The sequence below is a fragment of the Salmo salar genome, chromosome ssa19, assembly GCF_905237065.1.
Source record: "Salmo salar chromosome ssa19, Ssal_v3.1, whole genome shotgun sequence".
In the NCBI taxonomy this organism is placed as follows: Eukaryota; Metazoa; Chordata; class Actinopteri; order Salmoniformes; family Salmonidae; genus Salmo; species Salmo salar.
Genome location: NC_059460.1, coordinates 58,469,657 through 58,491,888, shown reverse-complemented (window position 1 = coordinate 58,491,888; position 22,232 = coordinate 58,469,657). Strand labels below are relative to the sequence as shown.

Sequence of the window (22,232 nt, the reverse complement as noted above, 5' to 3'; positions counted from 1 at the left end):
CACACACACACACAGCTGTGAGCACTTGTGTCCATTAACACCTTGTAGTGGGACATGAAAGCAGGGGGATCACTGGCACCCTTTTCTCCAGCCTTAATCCTTTACTGCCACACGGCCCACCTTCATAGCAGATATAAGTGGAGGAATTTAAAGTTCAATTCAATATTAGGACTTTTCTACACAAAGCTGGATCAACAGATGGTCTAAACTGACATTTTGTATATGAATGAATTCAACAATAGAAAAAACGGTCCAAGCGTTCTAGAGTTGCTATCCAACATAAGAGGAGAGATCAGATGTCAGATTAGACCTGTTAAGAAAGAGAGAGTGTGTTTGTGTGTTGTGAATCGGTTGCTTGCACTACCGACTGGACCTGATGCTTCAAACAGGACTTGTGCTCATTATTCCGCCCTCTCTTTAAAAAGAGCTTGGGAAGTGGGGAAGAAAGAGAAATGAGAGAAAGGAGAGGAGAAAGATGGAGAGAGGAGTAGAGGAGAGGAAAACAAGAGAGGAGTGGAGGAGAGGAAAAAGATAGAGAGAGGTTGGAGGAGAGGAGAAAGATAGAGAGAGGTGGGGGGCTGTTAACTTCACCTCAGTGCCTGCTCTAGGATTTGCTGCGGCACTTGGAATGTTTATGGGTTTGTTTTGAAGTGCTGTGCACACAACCACTAACATACACTCACACACACACACACACACACACACACACACACACACACACACACACACACACACACACACACACACACACAGGTACACAAAACATACACGCACGCGCACACAGCAGACAAACTCCCTCTAATTAGGCTCAGCAGGGATAACTGAAAACCGGCGAGGGCCATTTTTCAATTCATTAACACATCAAAGCTCCACTGGAGCTCTCCAAAAACACTCGCTAATTGTTATCTGTTGGAGGAAAAACCGGAGGGGGTTCGAAAGAAGGCTTATGGGGGAAACAGCAGAGGACCCTGGGAGGCAAGGGCCTGAGCGAGCGTTTTTTTATAGGTCAGAGTCGAACGCTCCGAACTAAGTCACTGTTGGTGCTGCTGCTGTGTCAAATTCCACAGACAAACGAAGACAAAGCCTCAGAAAATAGACAGCTGCTGAGACAAAGGATACGGGAGAGGTGTAGGGAGAGAGGAAACTAACAACACAGCAGGAGAGAGAGAGAGAGTTGTCTCATTGCGCCCCTCTACACTGAAACATTTGGGGTGGATCTCCACTTTCTCACTGTTAGTGGTGTCTAGTTCTTCTACTCAGGTCCATTCTGGGATTGGAATCTTACTGAAATATGAAATGATGAAGTCCTGGGTCATTGTCATTAGGCACCAAACAGAAGAAAACAAACTGAAACAAGGAGAGACAACCTGGAGTTATCCAATAAAAAACACTTATTTTCGGGAGGGCCCTACATTGTGTCATAATGAATACAACTCTGTTGTGTTGGAACACACCTGCCATTGAATAACCTGTAAAAAATAAATATTCATGTGCCTATTCTGTGCTAGATGCTTTCTCCATTATGCTTTCAAGTCCATTATAGAACACAAAGGAACATGAGCAGACGCACGCACTCACAGTGCTTGTTCTGAATTACTGCAAAGTAGCGTGCATTTGTACTCCCCAGGCCTGCTAGTAGTGCTCTGGTGTCCAGTAAATCGGATAATACGTCTGCTGGAGAATGGAGAACTGAGAGACAGAGACAGAGACAGATATGGAGCGGGAAAGAGAGTGAGAGAGAGAGAGACAGATATGGGAGAACAGCTCCCACCATCGTTTTCTCACAGCGGGTCCTAATTGGTTCCACTCATTCCAAACGTGTTATTTCAGTCCGGCATCAGTCTGACTACCATATCAAACCCTACATATCACAATATTTACTCCACTCACACTTCATTAGTAGCCTTGTTAGTTTGGTTTGTTTATGTGCAAAGTACACATAAAGTACATCAACTACAGTTCTGCGTGTCTTAGGGTAGGTAAACCATCAGAAAAGACGAGGAAGTTTGGCTTGTTTTTTTAATGGCAGACGTTCATTGACAAATGGTCCGCTTGCTCGCTGAAGCCGAACTAGAAGGTGTCTACACACAAACCGGTTCAGCCTATGAACAAGTTTATTAAACGTCCCATGGCAAATTGGCTCCGAAAAAAGTGCTATCCTAATAAAACTAAATTGCATTGAGTGTGCAATGTCTCAACTCCAGCTCCATATGCTAGGGATCTAACCTAATGTTTTGGCCCAAGCCAAGCCAGTGCACCCAGCCAATTGATTTTGGATGCCTGTACGAACCCAAATCCCATGGCTAAAATTGGTCCTTGAAAATCGGAGGGCCTCTTGCCCCCCCCCACCACCTTTCCCCAGGCCAGGCCCCCGTCCAAACCTGGAGCCCCCCTGGGGTGCCCTGGGCCTGGCTACCACCGCCCGCTATGTGGGCCCCTGCCATCCACAGTGAGTCTGCCTGTATGTTTATGTGTGTGTGTGCTTGTGCGCACGTCTGTGTGTGTGTGTGTGTCTGTGTGTGTGTGTGTGTGCCAGGCTGCAGGCAGGTCCATGATTCCCTGGCTGGGGTATGACCACAGGCACGCGCCTGCCTGTGGATGGGCTCCGTGCCGCTTGGCCTGGTCCAACCACCTGCTCCAGAGCACCGGGGGAGCACCGGTTCATTATCTCCTCATTAGAGCCAGGTCCAGTGTACACACTCTGACAGGCACACATACCCACACACACAGATACTCACACACACACACACACACACACACACACACACACACACACACACACACACACACACACACACACACACACACACACACACACACACACACACACACACACACACACACACACACACACACACAAACAAACACAAAACATACAGACACACACAGGGACACACATATGCACCCACACTCAGACCAGGAACCAATGACCACACACTGAAGACAAGGGACCGGGGACCGAACACAACTTAACACCAGAAAGCAGCGGGACATGAGACTATATCAGACAACCACAGCGAACCACAATGACCAGAGACTAGAGATGAGGGAAGACTAGATACTGTGAGTGTAGACTAAGGCTACAGACCAGACACTACTAGGGTCTAAAGCCCTGGGGAAACAACAGCCCCATGTCTATCATTTATCTAAGAGAGACACTTCTGGCCCAGTAGCACGAGGAGGGGTTGTGGGCACACACACACACACACACACACACACACACACACACACACACACACACACACACACACACACACACACACACACACACACACACACACACGCCTGACGTTTCTCAGTTTCTCCCTCCCTTCCCCTTGACCCTCTCTACCCTCATTTTGCGGTTAGCCACACGCCGTCGGCTTAAGAGCCAGCTCTCGGGAGCCCTTTTGAACTGAGAGTCCCTTAATTCTCCCCCTCTCTCTCTCCCACTCTCTCTCTCCCTATTTCAACACACACCCCTTTCCTTTCGTCCACTTTTTCTCTCTCTCTCCCTCTCTCTCTCTCTGGATGGCATCAACAGGGGGAAGAGTTTAACAAGATTAGGCTGGAGGGACGCCAGATTGGGGCCTGTTGTCAGTTGGAGTCTGCCTAAGCTCTGGTCTTTCTAGTCCACTTCACCTCGCCACGTATAAACATTGTTATCTCTGTCCCCTCTCTCTTGCTTTCTTTCTTTCCACTGGAAAGACCCAGTGGTCCAGGCGGGGAACCTATTACACAATCATGTTAGCACCAGGTAGGACTGATACAGTGAGATGAGGAAGATACCCGTTTTGGAATAGGATCTCTGCATGTAAGCCACTGTATTTGGCATGAGAGGCGAAACTGAATTCTAAGGCTTAAGGTGGACTGCAGTTGCTGTAAATGGTTCCGGAGAGATGGATCATATTGAGAGAGATGAACTGTAGGCTGTGGGTTAGGTGAAGAAGTGAAGGGTAAACTGATGGTTAAAGAGTTGAGGCAAAAGGTAATACTGACATTTGGGGTTAAGTGTTGAGGTGAACCGGAGGTGGAGTGGGTAATAACTATAAATAACTGAGATATTTCACTCTAATGAGGAGAGAGAGAGAAAGTGGAAGAAAGAAAAGAGGTGTGTGTTGAAATTGAGAGAGAGAGCGAGAGGGGAAAGAGAGAGAGAAAGAGATGGGGAGAGAGAAAGAGAGAAGAATGGTACGTTGAAATGGAATTTGACAGAGAGTGAAAGAGGAGAGAGAGAGAAAGTAGAAGAGAGAGAGAGAGAGAGAGAGAGAGAGAGAGAGAGAGAGAGAGAGAGAGAGAGACAAACACAGAGAGCCACATGTGTCATTATGGTGGCCAGACCACCATGACCTCCAACAAGCAGATCGCCTGGCCAGATGGCACAAGGAAGAAAGGGGGTACGGGGCTGAAAAACAGAGACAGAGGGAAATGAGAGACAGATAGAGCATTAGATATGTACTTGTCAAATATTCTGCATTAACATACAGCCCTTAAAAGAGCTTAATCCCCCCAAAAATTGTGAAATATCAAAAAATATATATAACCCGTCAATTAAAAAAGACTAGAAGTAGAGAAGGGATTTAAAATACACGAGAGCTGTCTCTGTAGCATTACCCATCTGCCTCCCCATCTCCCCCCAAAACAGAGAGACACATACTAACCCCCAATGGCAGAGGATACGATATTATGACGATACTTTGGTGGCGAAACGATATGTATCGCGATTCTCACAATTCTATATGTTTTGCGATTCAATACTGGGATTTAATTGCGATTCGACGTTCCAAACACATTGCTCACCATATGTCCGCTGCAGCAGGACAAGAGAGAGCCATGAGAATACACGTTTTGATCAGTCATGGAAATAAAAGTGCTGAAAAGAAATTGGCTCTCTTTTTAAAAAGAAGATGGAGAAAAAGCTATGAAGGAAAAATACTGGATTTTTTGGGGCATGCACAGCCAACTAAAATAATAATATTGTGATATTGTCAAAACGATATTATATATCTTCCAAAATAATATCCCGATTTAAATAACTATACATTTTTCCCTCATCCCTACTGGAAAACCAAAAAAATCCAATTCTCAAATGGGTTCAGGTTGAATCTCTTCTGTTTTAAAATTGTGCCTACTGGACTTGACTCTTGTTTGATCTTTTCACAGCCAGTCTGCATCAATCCCTCCTCTCACCTCAACGGCTAAAGATAGACGTACCCCCCCCCACTCCCTTTGTAACATTCGGAGCCTTCAATAAACCAGTCTCTGCCCGTTCCCTTTTCATAGAGACATAGAAAGAGACATAGAAAGCCCTGTAGTAGAGAAAAGAGGAGTCTGGCAGAGGTTTGAGCAGCAGTCAGAGAGAGAGAGAGAGAGAATGAAGAAGCAGAACTGGGTTGGAGTGTCCCAGTGGAGCTGTTCCATAAGGAGGGGAAAAGAGAAGGAAAGGGATGAGTCTTCAGCCTGAAAACTCCAGTGCTCCACATTTAAAAAACCACTCCGCAAATATCTGTAACTGTCCAGTCAGACATGACAGACACACACACACACACACACACACACACACACACACACACACACACACACACACACACACACACACACACACACACACACACACACACACACACACACACACAGCTCATAGGTACTGTATACATCGTTAGAAATATAGATCAAGTATTCTAGAGTTTACTATAGACAGAGTATGTACACCCATACACATAGACCAGATGTGTATACTACAAAGCGGGATCAATAAGTTAGCCATAGCCAGCTAACTTTGAAAAACCCACAGCTAAAGATAGATATGTTTTTTGTTGTTGTCGAGTCGATTAGATGATTTTATGCCCATTTCAAGCTCGTCTTTCTAGAAAATGTTGGCCAGTTAGCTGCCTATCTCAGGTATAGCCCTCAAAATTCAGTTGGTGGTGCAGTAACCGAAAAAGGTTGGGAATAACTGGAATAGGCTATGGAGACACAGCCATACAAAACACGGATGAAACAGGCTCGACAGCAAAGGCAGACAGATGTACGTTTTTCAGACCGATAGACAGATATGCTCTGCTCTCCACATACCCACAGATTCTCCTGCCACGATGAACAATGGCTAGGAGCCCAAACCCACATATTTTTACAGGAACACTTTAAAAGGAAGACTCCGCAGAGACCTCAAACAGAAAAAAATGGCCCAAACTGAAACTGTTATTAGAAATAATGGTACATTTTATGACATTAGGACGAAAAAAAGTTTTAAAACCCAACCTCAGCATAAAATAGTACCCCCTTGCTTAAAGAACATAACTCCCAGAGAGTCAATTCTACGCTGGGGGAGGTCACCGACTTTGACAAGATTCAATTATGGCTCAGAACACCCCAATGGTGGGCACTTCTGGTTGTGATTGCTAACATATGTGGGATGGAGTGAGATGGGGGCATGGGAGTGAGGGCGGGTGGGCACGCTACCTAACTGGAGCCCCAGCCCAGCAGTTTGCCTTGGCACAGTGATGAAACGCCACATCTCAGATCACACACCCAGATTATGCGTGGCTCACACACACACACACACACACACACACACACACACACACACACACACACACACACACACACACACACACACACACACACACACACACACACACACACACACACACACACACACGAAATCACACTTACAAACATACAAATGCACAAATATACACACACCATTCCAGTGTTTCCCCTAGGATTTTTGTCAGCAGCGGTGGCAAAGTTAGCGTGGAGGGGCAGGAGACGACTCAATTGGCCACGGCTACTACCACGCCCAGTCTCCTGCCGTAAATGTTAGAGGCCCTCCTCTTGGCCACAGAGACAAAATGTTGCAGTTCTAAAGCTAATATCCTGCAATTCTACACATTTTGCCATGGCTTATGCCATGTTCTTATCCTATCGGAGTGGCTCCAACATTATAACAAAATCAACGGTAGCCCACGCCATGACATTTTTTGAATTTCTAATTCTCCCTGACAGTCTAATTTTTATTCTGGTGGTTGTTAGTTCTCTTATTTAAAACTATATAACTCCATTATCTTTTCTACAATCCTGGTTTTAGTTGTTTAAGTTCACACTGAAAACATTTTACCATCCTGAAAAATGTATTTTGGGGAGTGGCGGCCCACCGCTGCTAAATGAATATAGGGGAAACCCTGCATTACACCACAGGCATTTACAGAAGGTTCCCAGGATTCCAACATTACTCTGCTAATGTTGTGGATATTTTGGTCTTAAAACAATGTTTTTTGTATTTTAGTGTCTTTTCATGCTGCCAGAAGACCCAAATGGGTGGCTAAATAGAAAAAGAAACACTAAGCAAACTGAAATGAATCAGACACAGCCAATCAACAATGGAAACCAATCCTATTGGCTTAGCCAAAGCTGTAGAAACAGGACGAAAAACTACTAAACAAACCAAGACATTGCGATATTGACATACGTCTGCAAAAAAAATCTATCACTAACGATAAGGAAAACCAAACCCTTACATGATGCCCCAATCATGATGCACATGCGTACAAGCCTTAGCCACGATCGTGGCTCACGCTAACCACCTTAAAGGCACCATTTCATAGGGCTGTTGATTTTAGAACAACATTCCTCGCCCGTGTAATTTATTTGAAAGCACAGGAGGTTTCGTTTTCGTCCCGTCCCCCCCTCCCCCAGCCCAACTCATTTGGGTGTCACGCTGTAAGTAATTGAAGTGTCGGGTCCCGGCGAGCCCTGGGCGACAGCAGAGGAGGGGTTTGCAGTCAATTAGTGAAAGCAGGAACATGGCAACATACATGTAACAACACAGGTCGAGGCACTCAAAGAAAGCCAACAGTGTCTGTGCTTCTGACACACACACATAAGTTATTCAATTTAATGCGTTATGTTATTCAAATTCTATATGACCTTGCAACCCGAACCGATGTGTGCGTGTGTGAGAATGAAGTAATTTTATGATCTGGTGCCTAAATGTGGTGTGATGAATATGTTGTGGAGAAGGAGAGGAGAGGTGACCTCTCACTGCCCTTGCTAGAAGCTGTGGAAGGATGGGGGGGGGGGGGCATGGCTGTGAAAAGATGGAGCGTTGCTTTGAAATTATAATCAGCATCGCGTAACCATCTGCCCCATGTCAGACAGAGAGAGAGAATGAGAAACAGAGATAGAGAGAGGGAGAGAGAGAAAAAAAGGAAAAGAGAGTTGGATTTTTTTTGGCATTTGGGGCTCCTGTGTCCTTCAGTGTTTCCAGAGTTCCAAACAGATCTGTGTGCTTAGGTCTTACAGCTCTGTCCCAGACGATGTGATGCGTGTGCGCTGGGTCTGGGTCTGCCAGAGGTAGAGCCCAACCAGACACTCACACACCCTCCTGGACCGCCCTGCTTTCTCCAGCAACCCATCTGTCAACGCCCCCCTAATTCTTGCTAATAGTTTCCAAAAAAACAGAGGTCTACTAAAAATACTGAGCCCCCTCAAAGGCAGAAGGAGTCTGGCAATGGAACTTCAAAAAAGTCTCTCCTCCATCTCTCCCTTCTCTCTCTATAGAACTCCTATTTCCAAATCAAGCTTGCCTCATTAGCATGGCAGACGTGATCTAATATTGATCTAGAATAGATCATTGTATAAGCATGATATAAGATGTTCAATAATTCAAAGAGGAATTTTTCTGGACAGACTACGTGTATTTAGTCTGTCCAGAACAATGGATGTATCAGTGGAGGCTGCTTAGGGGAGAATGGCTCATAATAAGGGCCCGGAACGGAGCAAATGGAATGGCTTCAAACACCTAGAAACCACGTGTTTGATCCAGGCTGCATCACATCCGGCCGTGATTGGGAGTCAAATAGGGCGGCGCACAATTGGCCCAGCGTCGTCCGGATTTGGCCGGGGTAGGCCGTCATTGTAAATAAGAATTTGTTCTTAACTGACTTGCCTAGTTAAATAAAGGCTAAATTTAAAAAAAATTTTTAAAATGTATTGGATACCATTCCATTGATTCCGCTCCAGTCATTACCACAAGCCCGTCCTTCCCAATTAAGGTGCCACCAACCTCCTGTGATGCATACTGTACGTACTGTTCAAGTATGTGATGCACTCTCATTATCTCAGCAGCTTTCAGACAAATGCTAGGCACATTGCTGAAGTCATGTGCTTTATGCTCAGTTCATGTGCTTCATGCTCTAAGTATCCAGTCATGGCCTGTCGGGTCCATTAGAGCTGGTGGGGTCTGGCCTGTACTGTGATTCCCAGTGTGGACTTCTGGATTACAGAGGGCTGAGCCTAGCAGAACCCGGCATGGTCTGTAGACTCTAGTCTACACTAATGAGAAGGAATAGCATGAGAGAACAGGCTGGCTGGCCAAAGAGCAAACCTGGGCAGGGTAAGGCCGAGCAGGGCTGACACTGGCAGAGAGAGCCAGGACTGTATGGCCACACAGTAATAAAATATATAGTTATGTAGTCTGACAGTCAAAAGCCACCACCGTACTTGTTAACTGTTCTGTCCGACAAAAACTTTGTGATCAAAGTCAAATTAAACAGTCAACTTCATTATAAGCCGTTGCGTCACACTATAACGTGCCAGTCAGGCTCTCATACCACCATATCATCTCAGTAATGATATAGCTCTGTAACTCTGTACTACCAGCATGCCATAACCATAACACCATCACCACCATCACACTAACGCACCATCCTATCGTAGTAAGTAATCTAACACTTGTTATTCACCTGTTCCCGACCGCATTTTATCTTTTGGCTCTGAATGAGACCAAGCAGACTATTTTTCCATGACATCTCCTTTAGAAAAACAGGCCATCTCAAACTCTCCTATTTTAGCTTCGATTGCAAACTGCTATGGCTCTGGGTTTGTAAACTCGTGTCTGTGGGCAGGATTCATGGAGGGGCGGCAGGGCGGGCGGGGAGCGTGTGTGTGCTGGTTTGTGTCTGCAGACGGTTCCTGGGCCTGCCAAAAACCCAGACAGTAATCTCTGCGAAGCGCATGTCAAACATTAGCGAGACCCGTGAACAATCAAACAGGACTAGAGAGACAGCTCGGCTTGGCTCACACCACCATACAAGCTCTCGACTCAGTTCAGAACTGGGAAGGGGATTAAAAGTATCTTTTAATAATCTCAATGAATGATAACGATTAAGGCAAGAAGGTCAAAACGCTAATGGGGCACGATGCACGTGTTACAAAAACATGTGGACTAAGTTGTGTTTTCTCTTCAGCAACACAGCTGTGCTGGTTTCAAATGGTATCAATGGAAGACATTTTTTGTTGTTGAATATAATATACAATATAACATACACTGAGTACACAAAACATTAAGAACAGTCTCTTTCCATGACAGACTGACCAGGTGAATCCAGGTGAAAGCTATGATCCCTTATCGATGTCACTTGTTGGCTGCAACTCAATATCAGGAAGGTGTTCCTAATGTTTGGTATTTTTTAATTTTTTGTTAGAATATAATAAAACATATATTTATTTAATGGTAGTCAACCCCCCCCCCCCGTCAGCCCTGGGACCCATGGCCCAGAGAAGGGCTCCGGTGACACCTGGGGACCCCGGCTTCTCCAGCGTGCCAATCTCACACCCTCTCCCAGACTGAATACACACACCTCGGCCCGGCGCCACAGACGGCTGCTGCTGCTGACGCGGTGGTGTCCTACAGGGCTCGTTTGTGCGGCCCACTGCTTTCTGCAGCGCCAGAAAGGAAAAAGCCAGCCGAGGACCAACAAAGGGAGGGGACACTCTTAAGAATGAGCTTCAGTGTGCCGTGGGGACGTTTTTTTTAAACGTAGTCCAGCACACTTTTGAGGACATTTTGGAACCAGCACTGTGGCGGAGTCATTCTAGAATGAGCCCTAAAGGGCCTTTTGGAACATTGTAATTAGGGACATGTTGGAAGGGACCGTGGGTTTGGCGTCCCCTCTGATCTGTGATCAGGTATAGCGTGCAACATGCGTTAGGTTTTGACTGCCCTGTATCAGCGCTGGGATTAGGTCATCAGTGTTGGCCGCGGCACACATGGCATTTAGTCCAAGAGTAATGGACGGAGGTGACATATCAATCCCACTGAGGAGGGATCTACGGGAAGCAGGTGGAACGTTTCCCAAACAGCCACGGGACACATAACAGGAGAGGGGTGGGGAGAGGGGAAGAGCGAGGGAGTTACGGGATAGAGTCGGGTGTGGGGGCGGTGGTAAAGGTTGAGAGTAAGTCAAGCGAGTAAGAGTGTAGGAGAAGGAGCTGGACAACGGGGCGCAGAGAAAGCGAGACAGTGAGAGCGTGAGGGGTGGAGATTTGGGGGAAGTTAGAGAACATAATCAAGGGTAGGAATGGAGGGTGCTGGGGTATGAGGCGGGTGTGACTATAAGGGCACAGGGTTGAGGGTCTGGGGTGGTTGTCAGGGGACAGAGTGAGGGGGGAAATAGAAACAGACCCGCTCCTTGGAGCAGCACTGCAATGGCCCCAGCTATGTTCCTCTGGCCCTGTCACTCTCTTGGCAGATCTGGCACCGCTCAATGCTAAATATGATTTCAGGCCAGCAGCGCTGGCAATTACAACATGTTAGATAAATATACACTGTTTTTCAATGTTTTACTCCTGTTTTTTTCTTTACTCGCCTGTAATTTTATTTAGTTACGGGGAAGGTTAAAAGTGGGACAGTGGCTTCTAATACTGTGTTATTTTCCTATGGCTACACATGTTTATGACAATTAGAATTGACCTGAATTGGGTTTCACCTCCGCCCGTTTTTTAAAGTATCACTACTGACACGCAGTAACTGAATTTGACATATTAAAAAAATCTGTGTTCACTTTATCATACAACGCAGTAATCCCATAAAAAGGTAATCTGATAAAATTACTGCAATTTCACTTGCCAAGCTTTCAGAGAGTGTCTGGATGGTTCTTTTTTGAATACATGTCTTGAAGTAATGGCAATCACTGCCAAATTACATTCTTGGATGACTTAGTTGCCGTGGTGTGCCAACAACTCGAGCTGTTGTCATTCGCTGTTTAGACTTGTTCGTGAGGGGGCGTGTTTACTTCAGAGGGGAGCCCAGAAAACATCAAGTTGGGTTGAGTGTTCAGGAGTCCTGTATATAGAGCTAATAAAACAGAAATCACAAATACTGTTGCTGCGTTTCGGTGTACTGTAAATCTGTTGGGCAATGTAGGGTTGGGGATGGGTTGCATTTGGCATTGGCCACCGGAACATTCCACCCTCATCTTCAACTGTGTCAACAGCAAGTCATCCAGTGTATTCAGGCAGCACACACATCTAGCCTTACTATAGTCAAACTCTTATTTTAAATTTACCTCCAATGCTGGGACCTGTACAGCAACCTCAGAACACAGATTGAGCATTAATCAAACTCTTTAATATAGCTTCAGGGAAAGAGCTGTTGAAATTAGAGAGAAAATGGGGGATTAAAATTAATAATACCAAAAATGACTATTTCGGTTTTAAGCTGAATCCACCCAGAAACACCACCATGTGCTGTTTTCAAATATAAGTTAACGTTACCCATGTTTTGTCCATATTTAAAGGGGGGAAAATGGTATGCTACTTGTCGCATAAAGGAACTGCCACCTGTAATTCAACAATTTGCTCATTATTCACAGGCTTTTGGGAGGATAATGTGGAGAAGGAGGCGAGAGAGAGAGAGAGAGAGAGACACAGAATCCCAGACAGACGTGTTTGTGTTGGGCCCGTCTCGCCTCACAAGCCCACTGATGGGTGGGTGTGCAACAGGGCTCAATCCCTATCCCGCACATTCCCTCATTAGGAATTCTGAGACGCATTCAGGAGCTTGTCACTGGAAGAGAATACCTCCTTCACTCAAGGGTAGGGCGGGGAGAGAGGGAGAGAGGGTGAGAGAGAGAGAGCGAGAGAGAGTTGGAGAGATAGAGGGGGTGCTTGGATATAGAAAGATAAGTAACAGAGTAGACCCTGTTCAAAAAATGTCATGGTCCTTTCAACATGGTGGCCATTGAATTGATGAGTATTCTCACGGACCAGATATTTCTATAATGAGTGATTTGTACTGTTCAAAAAAACAAAGTTGCAGGACACAAATACATGGTAAATCCACTACACAGATCATCAAGCACCTTCCTCTGTTCAAAAACTGCATGAGTACTGAAGAATTCCAATCCATGCTGACACAAACATTTCAAATATCTCTGTGTGTGTGTGTGTGTGTGTGTGTGTGTGTGTGTGTGTGTGTGTGTGTGTGTGTGTGTGTGTGTGTGTGTGTGTGTGTGTGTGTGTGTGTGTGTGTGTGTGTGTGTGTGTGTACGTATGAATTGTCTAACATTGCCATATTAAATAATCAATTTCTAGTTATGAGGTGTGATTGAATTAATGAATCTACACATTCAACAATGCAAATGCAAAGAGGGTAAAAAAATGGTTGAAATTCGCAAAATTGAAAAGAACAGAATCAAAACTGATAGAAAATGCTGATTAGAGCTGTGACTCACGTAGACACTCGTTGGCCTCGCGGGCGCTGGCCCTTTGCCATGGCCGGTCGTAGTGGAAGGGCTTGCAGCGGTCGCACTCGGGCCCCTCCGTGTTGTGCTTGCAGTCGCACACCAGCTTGCCCTCCTTGTCTTTGAGGCAGCGTGAGGCGTGCCCGTTGCACTTACACCTCCCGCCCACCTGGAAGTCCCCCACCGCGTAGAAGTACGCCGGCAGAGACGTGGACGGTACCATTGGGTCTTCGTCCATCCGGCCTCCCCCGCCTATCCCCCCTCCTCCTGCCCCTAGCTCACGTGGCAGCTGGGGCCGGCTGAAAACTACGCGGATGTCAGTGACTGTCACCCAGTCCTGGAGCACAGGGCTGTTGTCAAAGTCCTTCCCGGAGGGCCGCCCGTCCAGAGTGCTGAAGGCAATGAGCCCCCCGGATAGGGGGTAGAGGTCGGTGTGGCCATCGGTGCACAGGCCCTCCTGCTCGTTCTGCTTGGTGATGGCCGCCTTGTTGGGCCGGTTGTACATGCGCCGACACTGGGACGAGTAGTACTGGTAAGGCGTCCAGCTCTTGCCATAGTCCATGCTCTTGTAGATGGCCAGTGACTCAGGGCGGGGCGAGCAGAACTGCAGGCTGACGTAGGTGATCTCAAACTTCTTGCCCAGCGACAGGGTGAGGGTGACGTTGTGCGGCGAGGTGTGCAGGTTCTCCGATTGCCAGCAGGTGAGGTTGTGGGCCGAGTTGAGGTCAGTGAGGTAGGAGGGCGGATGGGCACGCCGCGGGTCTGCCGCATCGCAGATCTGGCAGGTGCGCACTGAGGGCCGCTCATCACCGCGCTCCACCACACTACAAGAGCGGGACGGCGTCGGCCGGCCGCACACACTGGACACGGCCACCTCCTTGCCAAAGGCGGCGTTGATGAACTCTGGGATACAACGTCGGGCAGCGCCCGCATCGTCATAGCATGGGTCTGGGGGTGTCTGCTGCCCAGCGAAGGGATTGGCAGGACCGTTAGCGGAGGCGGGAGAGGCGGAGCATGCCAGGAGGCAAAGCCCCAGCAGGCACCTCCAGGCTTCCCTCATCCTGCGTGTGTGTGCGTGTGTGTCCGAGGGAGTGTTTGTGTAGGTGTGAGGGGGGAGTGGAAGGAGACCCTTCCTTTAGGGTGACCGTGACCACCGCAGCCTGTCCTGTGAAACAGAGGAACAAGAGAAAGAAAAGAGAGAGGGAGAGATAAGTGCCAGGGCTTGCCATAAAAGGATTCAAATCAACAAACAACTTTTTTTACCTCTTCTTATTGATGAAAATATTCACAGTTCAGTAATATAGATATTCTCATGCTATTGTGGACACGTCCAATCGTCCAAAACACTTCCAGTCATCTTACTGTCATCAATTCAACCCTACTATATCCATAAGCTTGCTCATATGAGCTAAATGTCATGTTTGTGACATTTCAAAACACCTCAGGGCCTTATAATGAGTAATGGAGTGTTTTCATTAACTAAAAGCCTGTAAAAGAGGTAGTGGGAGAGATGGGGGGGGAGAACGAGTGAGTAAGAGAGAGAAAGAGAGTGACCATATAAAGAGAGATGTTAGATGTTTGGGGCCGGCGCGACCAAGTCCTGAATTTCAATGGCACGACTCTTTCAGCACCTCCATTCAGGTCGTGGCGAGGCATTCTGGTCGTGCTTCGGCGGCGCGCATGGCAGAAGTCACCAGATAATCCCCCGTTCAAAATATACGGGCAGAGCCGTCAGCCGCACGTGCCTTAGCCAACTCCCCAATTCAACGGTAAAAGAACACTGACCTAAAGAGGAACTAAAGACGAACAACTAGCTGTACACAGTGTTGAACACAATATAGTATTTATTTCCCAACTAGGCAAGTGCAGCTCTATATGCCTTTTGAACATAAAACATTGGACATATACCGAGGTACTGTAGCTATATGTGGGCTACGATGGCAACAATGTGTTCTTTACAGAGGCAGATTCCTGGAAAGCTCCATTGGCAGAGCTGGCTGTAACAAAGCCATTGGTTTGGGCTGAAAGGTCTCTATAAATCTCAGACTGTCAGTGTACCTGGATGAGATCATTCAAATGGGCTCCACACCAGATAGGGGCCTCTCATTTCCAAAGAGGGAAAGAGGGAGAGAAGGAGCGAGAGAGAGATGGAATGAGAGAAAGATGTAGGGTAGAGCGAGAAAGGGAGGGAGAAAAGAGATGTATACAGCCCGGGGCTTTTCCTCCCTAATCCCCCCCCCTTATTTGCCGGGGTGTCAAGCCTGGAAGGACCCCATTTGAGACAGACAGCCGAGAGGTTGAGAAGGCGCCCCGATCGTCTTTGCAAGGAATTTATTAAGCTACAATGAAACTGTTGCCCCTCCTTTCTCCCCCCCCCTTCTCCTCCTCTCACTCCTCTTATTCGGCATCCCTCCCCTCCTTGGCTAAACAAAAGCCTGCATCTGCCTTGCACTTCAGTCGAGGAGGAAGGCAGACGGAGCGAGTTAAAATGAGTCGAAAAACAAAAGTTCTGTTCTTTTCTTTTTTAGGGGTTCCAAAGCTAGCAACTCTCAGAACACTGGAGAAAGAGCCCAGTGGTCCGGTAAATAGGGGTGCTCTTTTCTACTCAAGCCTCCACCTCTCCTCTGGCTGGAGGTGTGTGTGTGTGTGTGTGTGTGTGTGTGTGTGTGTGTGTGTGTGTGTGTGTGTGTGTGTGTGTGTGTGTGTGTGTGTGTGTGTGTGTGTGTGTGTGTGTGTGTGGTAAGAACGGAAAGAGGATCATCAAAATGTAAAGAGATAGAGATAGCGAGATGGAACAGAAATGTCAATGGTTTTCTATTCCAACTTCTTTATCTATTTATTTTAACTTGGCCGCAAAACATGCATTCTTGTGCATTTCTGGGAGACGGGTTTACATATATTTCCCTAACAATGTTCTATGGGAACAAAGTAAACTCTGATTTGACTTTCTCGCGAACAGTCTTTGGACCTAGAAAGGCGACACACAAATAAACAAACCAACTATTTCGCTTCCCAAACATTAAACTGTACTTAAGGCCAAATTGAAGTACGGAATGGAATGCTCTCACAGCCATCCGAGCACCTAAAAAAAACCTGTCCACCTCACATCAAATAAAATTCCATGTAATGAAAAATGGAGAGTAGGAATGGAACGAGGCTGGTTCATAAATGATTTGGCAAGGAGTGCAGGGTGGAAGACTATGATCAATGGGACATGTCTGAGGGGAAAGGCTAAAGTGGGTGAGCAGGCGGGAGTACATCATTGGAGGCACTCCATCATCAAAGCCTGGCAGCCAGACCAGGCAGCCAGGGCAGGCCCACAGGAGGAGACCGCTGATGGAATTAGCAACTCATTAGCATCGCGGTCCAGCTTCCGTCAGCGCCGTGCCCGTCGGAGAGAGGGAGAGGTGAGAGATGGAGGGACAGAGAGAGAGACAGGGAGGGGGGATGCAGTGACTATTCCAGAGACGGACAGTGAGAGAGAGGGAGCATGGTTGGAAAGGCAGAGAGGTACAAAGTGGGGTGAAAAGTGTCTGAGAGTGATAGAGAAAAATAAATAACTGAAAGAGGCAGAGAGAAGGAGGAAGGGAGAGAGAGAGATGGAAAGAGAACGAGTGACAGTGATAAGGCAGAGACATCTAAAAGGGAGAGCGAGTGAGGACAGAGATGGAGAGAAGTAAAGCGAGGGAGAGGGGGAAGTGACAGAGATGGAAAGAGGGAGTAGAGGGAGGGAGATAAAAAAGGAGGGAGAGACAGGGGGAGACAGATTAAGGTGGAGGACAACATCGTTGGTCTGTGGCGGACTAAATATGACTAAATATGGTGTGGTCCACACACAGCTCTGCTCGGCCTGCCGGGAGATTCTTCCAGCGGTCTGGTGCTGTCAAGCACGTCTGGCAGATGAGACGCATAGGTTAAACAGAGGAGGAACAGTGCCATTGCCACTCTAATTCCACCTCAACAGTTCCCCCTGAAAAGAACACTCACTAGCTAGTTAGGCTCTATCACAACCGGCCGTGATTGGGAGTCCCATAGGGCGGCGCACAATTGGCCCAGCGTCGTCCGGGTTAGGGTTTGGCCGGGGTAGGCCGTCATTGTAAATAAGAATTTGTTCTTAACTAACTTGCCTAGTTAAATAAAGGTTAAATAAAAATAAATACATTTAAAAAACCTAGCAACTCTGTGTTAGCTTTTCAAAACATAAGCTAACAGTGAAAGCATACACTACAGCTAACAACTCAAGCTAACCGCTACATAGCCACTCTAGTCTAGCTCGGAACAACACTATGTCCTTGGTATGGAAACGTCACTGACCGACATTGTTCAACTTGCTTGTTCTCTGTAGAACTTTGACAAGTGTGTGTGCCAATTCCACAAACTTCTCAGCCGAAACGTCAGCAGAGAGGCATAGGCTGACTTCTCCGAAACACTCGGGTAAGTTTGAGCTTCAGCAAGAAATGATCTGCTGCTCTCAGCATTGACAGAGTTTTTCACAAGCCACAAGTTCTTCTCGACAGGGGCAGACACTGTATCTCATTAAATGTGGTTGAAGTAGCAACAGCTGTGTGAATGTCTGTGAGGAGTAGGGAATACCACACAGAAACGCTTTGCTATTTGGCTCTAACTACGGCTAACTACCAAGGAGAGGCTACTTCTTACAAGTGGAGTGCTCCGCATGTCATGTGCTAGGCCTACAGGTTCAATTGAAATCTAATCGCCTATTCACACAAACCTGCTTTAAAAAAATTACAGTATTTCCACCCACTTGGCTAAAGTGCCTAGTCATTCAGTAAGGACTGAAATGGCCAGTGCTTGCAATCTAACACTGCACACGACAAGATGCTTTACTGCTTCTGAGTCCCGAGAGGTTAACCAATTTATTTCCCCAGGTTGATATATGGCTTTATGTGCATGGAATACATGACAAGTTATCAGCCGCTTGCTGATTCTGGTTCTGTAAGGTCCTGCAATGTCACAAGGAATATCAGGGTGTTTATGTGATTGGAACTGATCCAATAGGTTTTGCCTAAGAGGGTCAATCAACAATAGGGGGGGGGGGGGATAGAAGAGAGAGGAATAGGGTGGTCCTGGCCGCGAAATTCCGGGGAGCGTTTTTTCAGCTTTCCCGTCACCAGGAGATCATCCCATGTTGAGTTGTGTCTCTTTCAAGCGCGGCTCCTCTGTCAGAGTTCACGGATTAGGAAAACAGGAGGTGCTGAGAGGCTTTATTTGGCTTGGGCGTGGGGGACCGGGGGGAGGGAGAACTAGAGGGGTGCAGGGGGAGAGGGACAGCTGATCCACCTCGTAGCCCAGTCAGGGACTCCCATGCTGGGGCAGTGTGCTGGGGAGGTGGCCCTCTCACCACGAGGCTGAATGGATCTCCTTGGGGCTCCTCCACTCAGATGACCCTGGGAGGAGGCTCGGTGCCCCAATGGCTGTCTGTCACTGGGCCAGTGTACAGTAATCCCTGATTGGCCTGTTAGCAGCTGTGGCAACTGTGGAGGACTTTTTAAATGTGAACAAGAGGGCACTACTGTACACTGTCTATCAGAGTCCAGTCATAATTATGGGAGATGCAGCGTATGCATTTAAATGGGTGGGGTTGATTGACTGTGCAAATCCCCTACACACACACACACACACACCACACACACACGCACAGGGTAAATACACGTGATTGACAGTCCACAGGCAATAGGGTATTAGTGGCACAAACCAAATCCAATGATGGAACAAGTGAACAAGAGAGCAGGAGAGGAACAGGGGCAAGAGGGGGTCAACTCTCACAGCTGAGGGTGTCATTAGCAAGGGGGTCACTGACAAATTTTGAAAAGTCTCACGCCTGCTCTGAAGTGGAAGAGAAAGAGAGAGAGAGAGAGAGAGAGAGAGAGAGAGAAAACGAACAAATTTTAAAATGTATGCACTAACTACTGTAAGTCGCTCTGGATAAGAGCATCTGCTAAATGACAAAACTGTAAAGGGAGGGAACCTCCCCCATAGAGTCCAGCACTGGGGGACTATCTCTGACACAAAGAGACACACAGTGTGCCACAGAAGGTGGCTTTCAGGGGCAGAGAACAGTTTCTCTCTTTCGCTCTCCATTCTAAGACAGCGAGAACGCCCAGGAGAGGAATGCAGCCGCTGCGGCCCAGCCTACTCTCCAGTAGTTATTAAAACAGAACCTGATCCAGAACTACTAAGAGTAGAGGAGAGGAGGCAGGTCAGGCTACTTCTCACAGATCCAGACAGGAAGCTGTACTAAGCTTGGGGTTCTCTGTGTTACACTCCACTACAAAGGGAGGCAAAAAATGCTGATATCACAAGTTAGGGTTATTTTCTGTTTATTCTGTGAATTTGGTGTTTTTGGTCTGTGAGTACGAGTCTGTGGCTTGGAAAGGGAGGGATGTGAGACTGCTAACATGGCGCAAGGTCGACTCATGGGTGAAACAGTGTCAGAAAAATGTGAATTTGTTCACATCAAGACGGACAGACAGGCAAAGTACTGTACTAACACTTGCTTAGGACAACGAACTCCAGCAAATACACTAGCAAACATCAGGTAAATAGAGACAACATACACAAACACCCAGCCAAACGAGAGGAAGCCATAAGATGCCCAGATGCAAAGATCTAGGATCCGCATTCCCTTTCCAATCCTAACTTTCACCATTAGGGGGAACAAGGCATCACTGACCTTAAATCAACCTGACCTGGGGATGCGGTTGACCCTGGATGCTGATCTACCTAATTTACTCTGAAGTAATGTGCGGTAGCCTATAGAGTGGCCTGACTGACTCCGTGATGTCGTGGTTCAGTACCATGGAGAGATCCCGAGAGGAAGTTTTAGGCCTCGAGTCCCTGACCTCATACATGACTCACTGCTCCGGGTACAAGTACATTATCACTGATCTAGGATCAGTTTGCAGCCACCCAATCATAACCAATACCATAAGGGGGGGGGCGTTAGACTTAGACGACACAAACCTGACCTTTCATCCTGCTCCTAACAGACTCACACACACTAGGTTTAAAGTGGCTTCCTACTTTGGGCTTATTGAGATTGGAGAAGAGATAGTGCGTGTGTGTGGGGGGGGGGTCAGAGAACAAGAGAATGATAGAACATCTGTAACCAGAGAGTGAGAGAGAAACCGAGAGACCGAGAAAAAGAGCGATACAATTTAATACTGCCTTTCCAAACTATAAATTGTTGCCATCCTAAAATAGGCCTACAAATCCCCCACCCCCCACCCCATCTTGGTTTGAGGACATGGAGATTTTAACTGTGGAGTCTGGGAAAGAATAAGGGCTTGAGCTCATCCCTGAGTTTCATAGAACACATACCTTTCATATGAAACATGTTTTATACGGGAATCAGGGAGAAATATACCTTGGCTAATGAGGAGATAGAGGCTTGTTCATTTCATAACGTGCTGGCGGTTTGGCCTTTGCCAAAAGCATTTATAGCCTGTGTCAAGCTGTGATCCGCTTTTAAAAAAAGAAATATATTTCCCCCTACATGTGTTCTCAAGATGGGATGGATGACACCCACTGCTGTGTGAGACGTCAGAGAGAAGACAGGAGACTTCCCGTCCGGATCTTCTAAATGAAGATCTCACAATATGGAGACATCAGTGACAACTCCATGTGTAAGGCCTACAGGCCTATTCCAACATACTGGGTCCGGATGACAGGCTTTAAGTGAGGATTGAGGAGCCACCTTAGATGTCTTTCATACATGGCTTTTCATTGACGCTACGAGGAGTTTTCGATTTCCCATGTGGGGGGGTGTAACCATGGTTCGGTCGGACGTGGTGGTCAGAAGTGCCAGGTGAGCTGTTCCTGGATCAGAGGGAGTGGGAAGTGGTTTGTAGAGGGGGGGTTGAGGTGTGTGCTTCAAAGCCCTTTGATGGCTGGCTCTGCGGTAGGCAGGCTTGTGGTTTCTCCCCGAGCCCTCCAACAGGAAAAAAGCTTTTTCCATTGTACAAGAGACTTCCCCACTGCCAGAGCTAGCTGGGCCACTTTGAACTGACGGGGGATGCCACAAATAATTTTATTAAGTGTTCAAAATGCTCTTAGCGCTCACATACATACACACACACACACCACATACATACACACTCACACAAACGCTCTCATTCACACATAGGCACGGGCATGCACACCACACACACTCAGACAAACACATGCGCTCTCATTCACACACACGGAGACTCATATATTATCAGGGGTGCCAGGGTTTTTGAAGGCAGGGGCTGAATCATCAGACAACCCACCCTTCCCCTTATCCCTCGCTATCCACCTCTCTCCATCTACTCCTCCCATTCTCTCCCTCCCTTTCCACACAGAGCTCGATGGTGATGTCCATTTTCCAGGCTGGAGCAGGGTAATGGTACACTGCACAGCGGTGAGTTATGGCCGGGAGGGGAGGGAAAAGAGAGAGAGAGAGGGAGAGAGGCCCTCCCGGTCCACCGAGCTGGTCTGCTCCTTCATGTTGCCATGGCAGCCCCCCGGGGGCCAGAGGAAAAGAGATGATAGCCAGGCTCTGTTTATGACAGTCACCTGCTATTTTACTGGCCCTGTTTCCCTGTGTCCCCCTAACCCCCTGTGCCCACATGCTGACTGGCTGTCATTGAGATGAGTTGGAGCTGGGGCTATGGGGCGAACACATGTGGTTGTCGTACCTTTGGGAAGGCCAGACATGCGGTGCCTGTCGACAGCGAGTGAGTC

General features: G+C 47.3%; 1 protein-coding gene across 3 annotated transcripts in view; it reads right to left on the bottom strand.

The window, feature by feature from the left end:
* Window positions 1-22,232, bottom strand: part of ntn2 (netrin 2) — a 59,890-nt gene that overhangs the window by 30,107 nt on the left and 7,551 nt on the right. For all 3 annotated transcript variants that reach the window (XM_014158868.2, XM_014158869.2, XM_014158867.2), the window contains exon 2: window positions 13,497-14,670. In XM_014158868.2, the coding sequence (XP_014014343.1) occupies window positions 13,497-14,565 (1,069 nt within the window). In that variant the 5' untranslated portion in view covers window positions 14,566-14,670. The remainder of the gene's footprint in view (window positions 1-13,496; window positions 14,671-22,232) is intronic.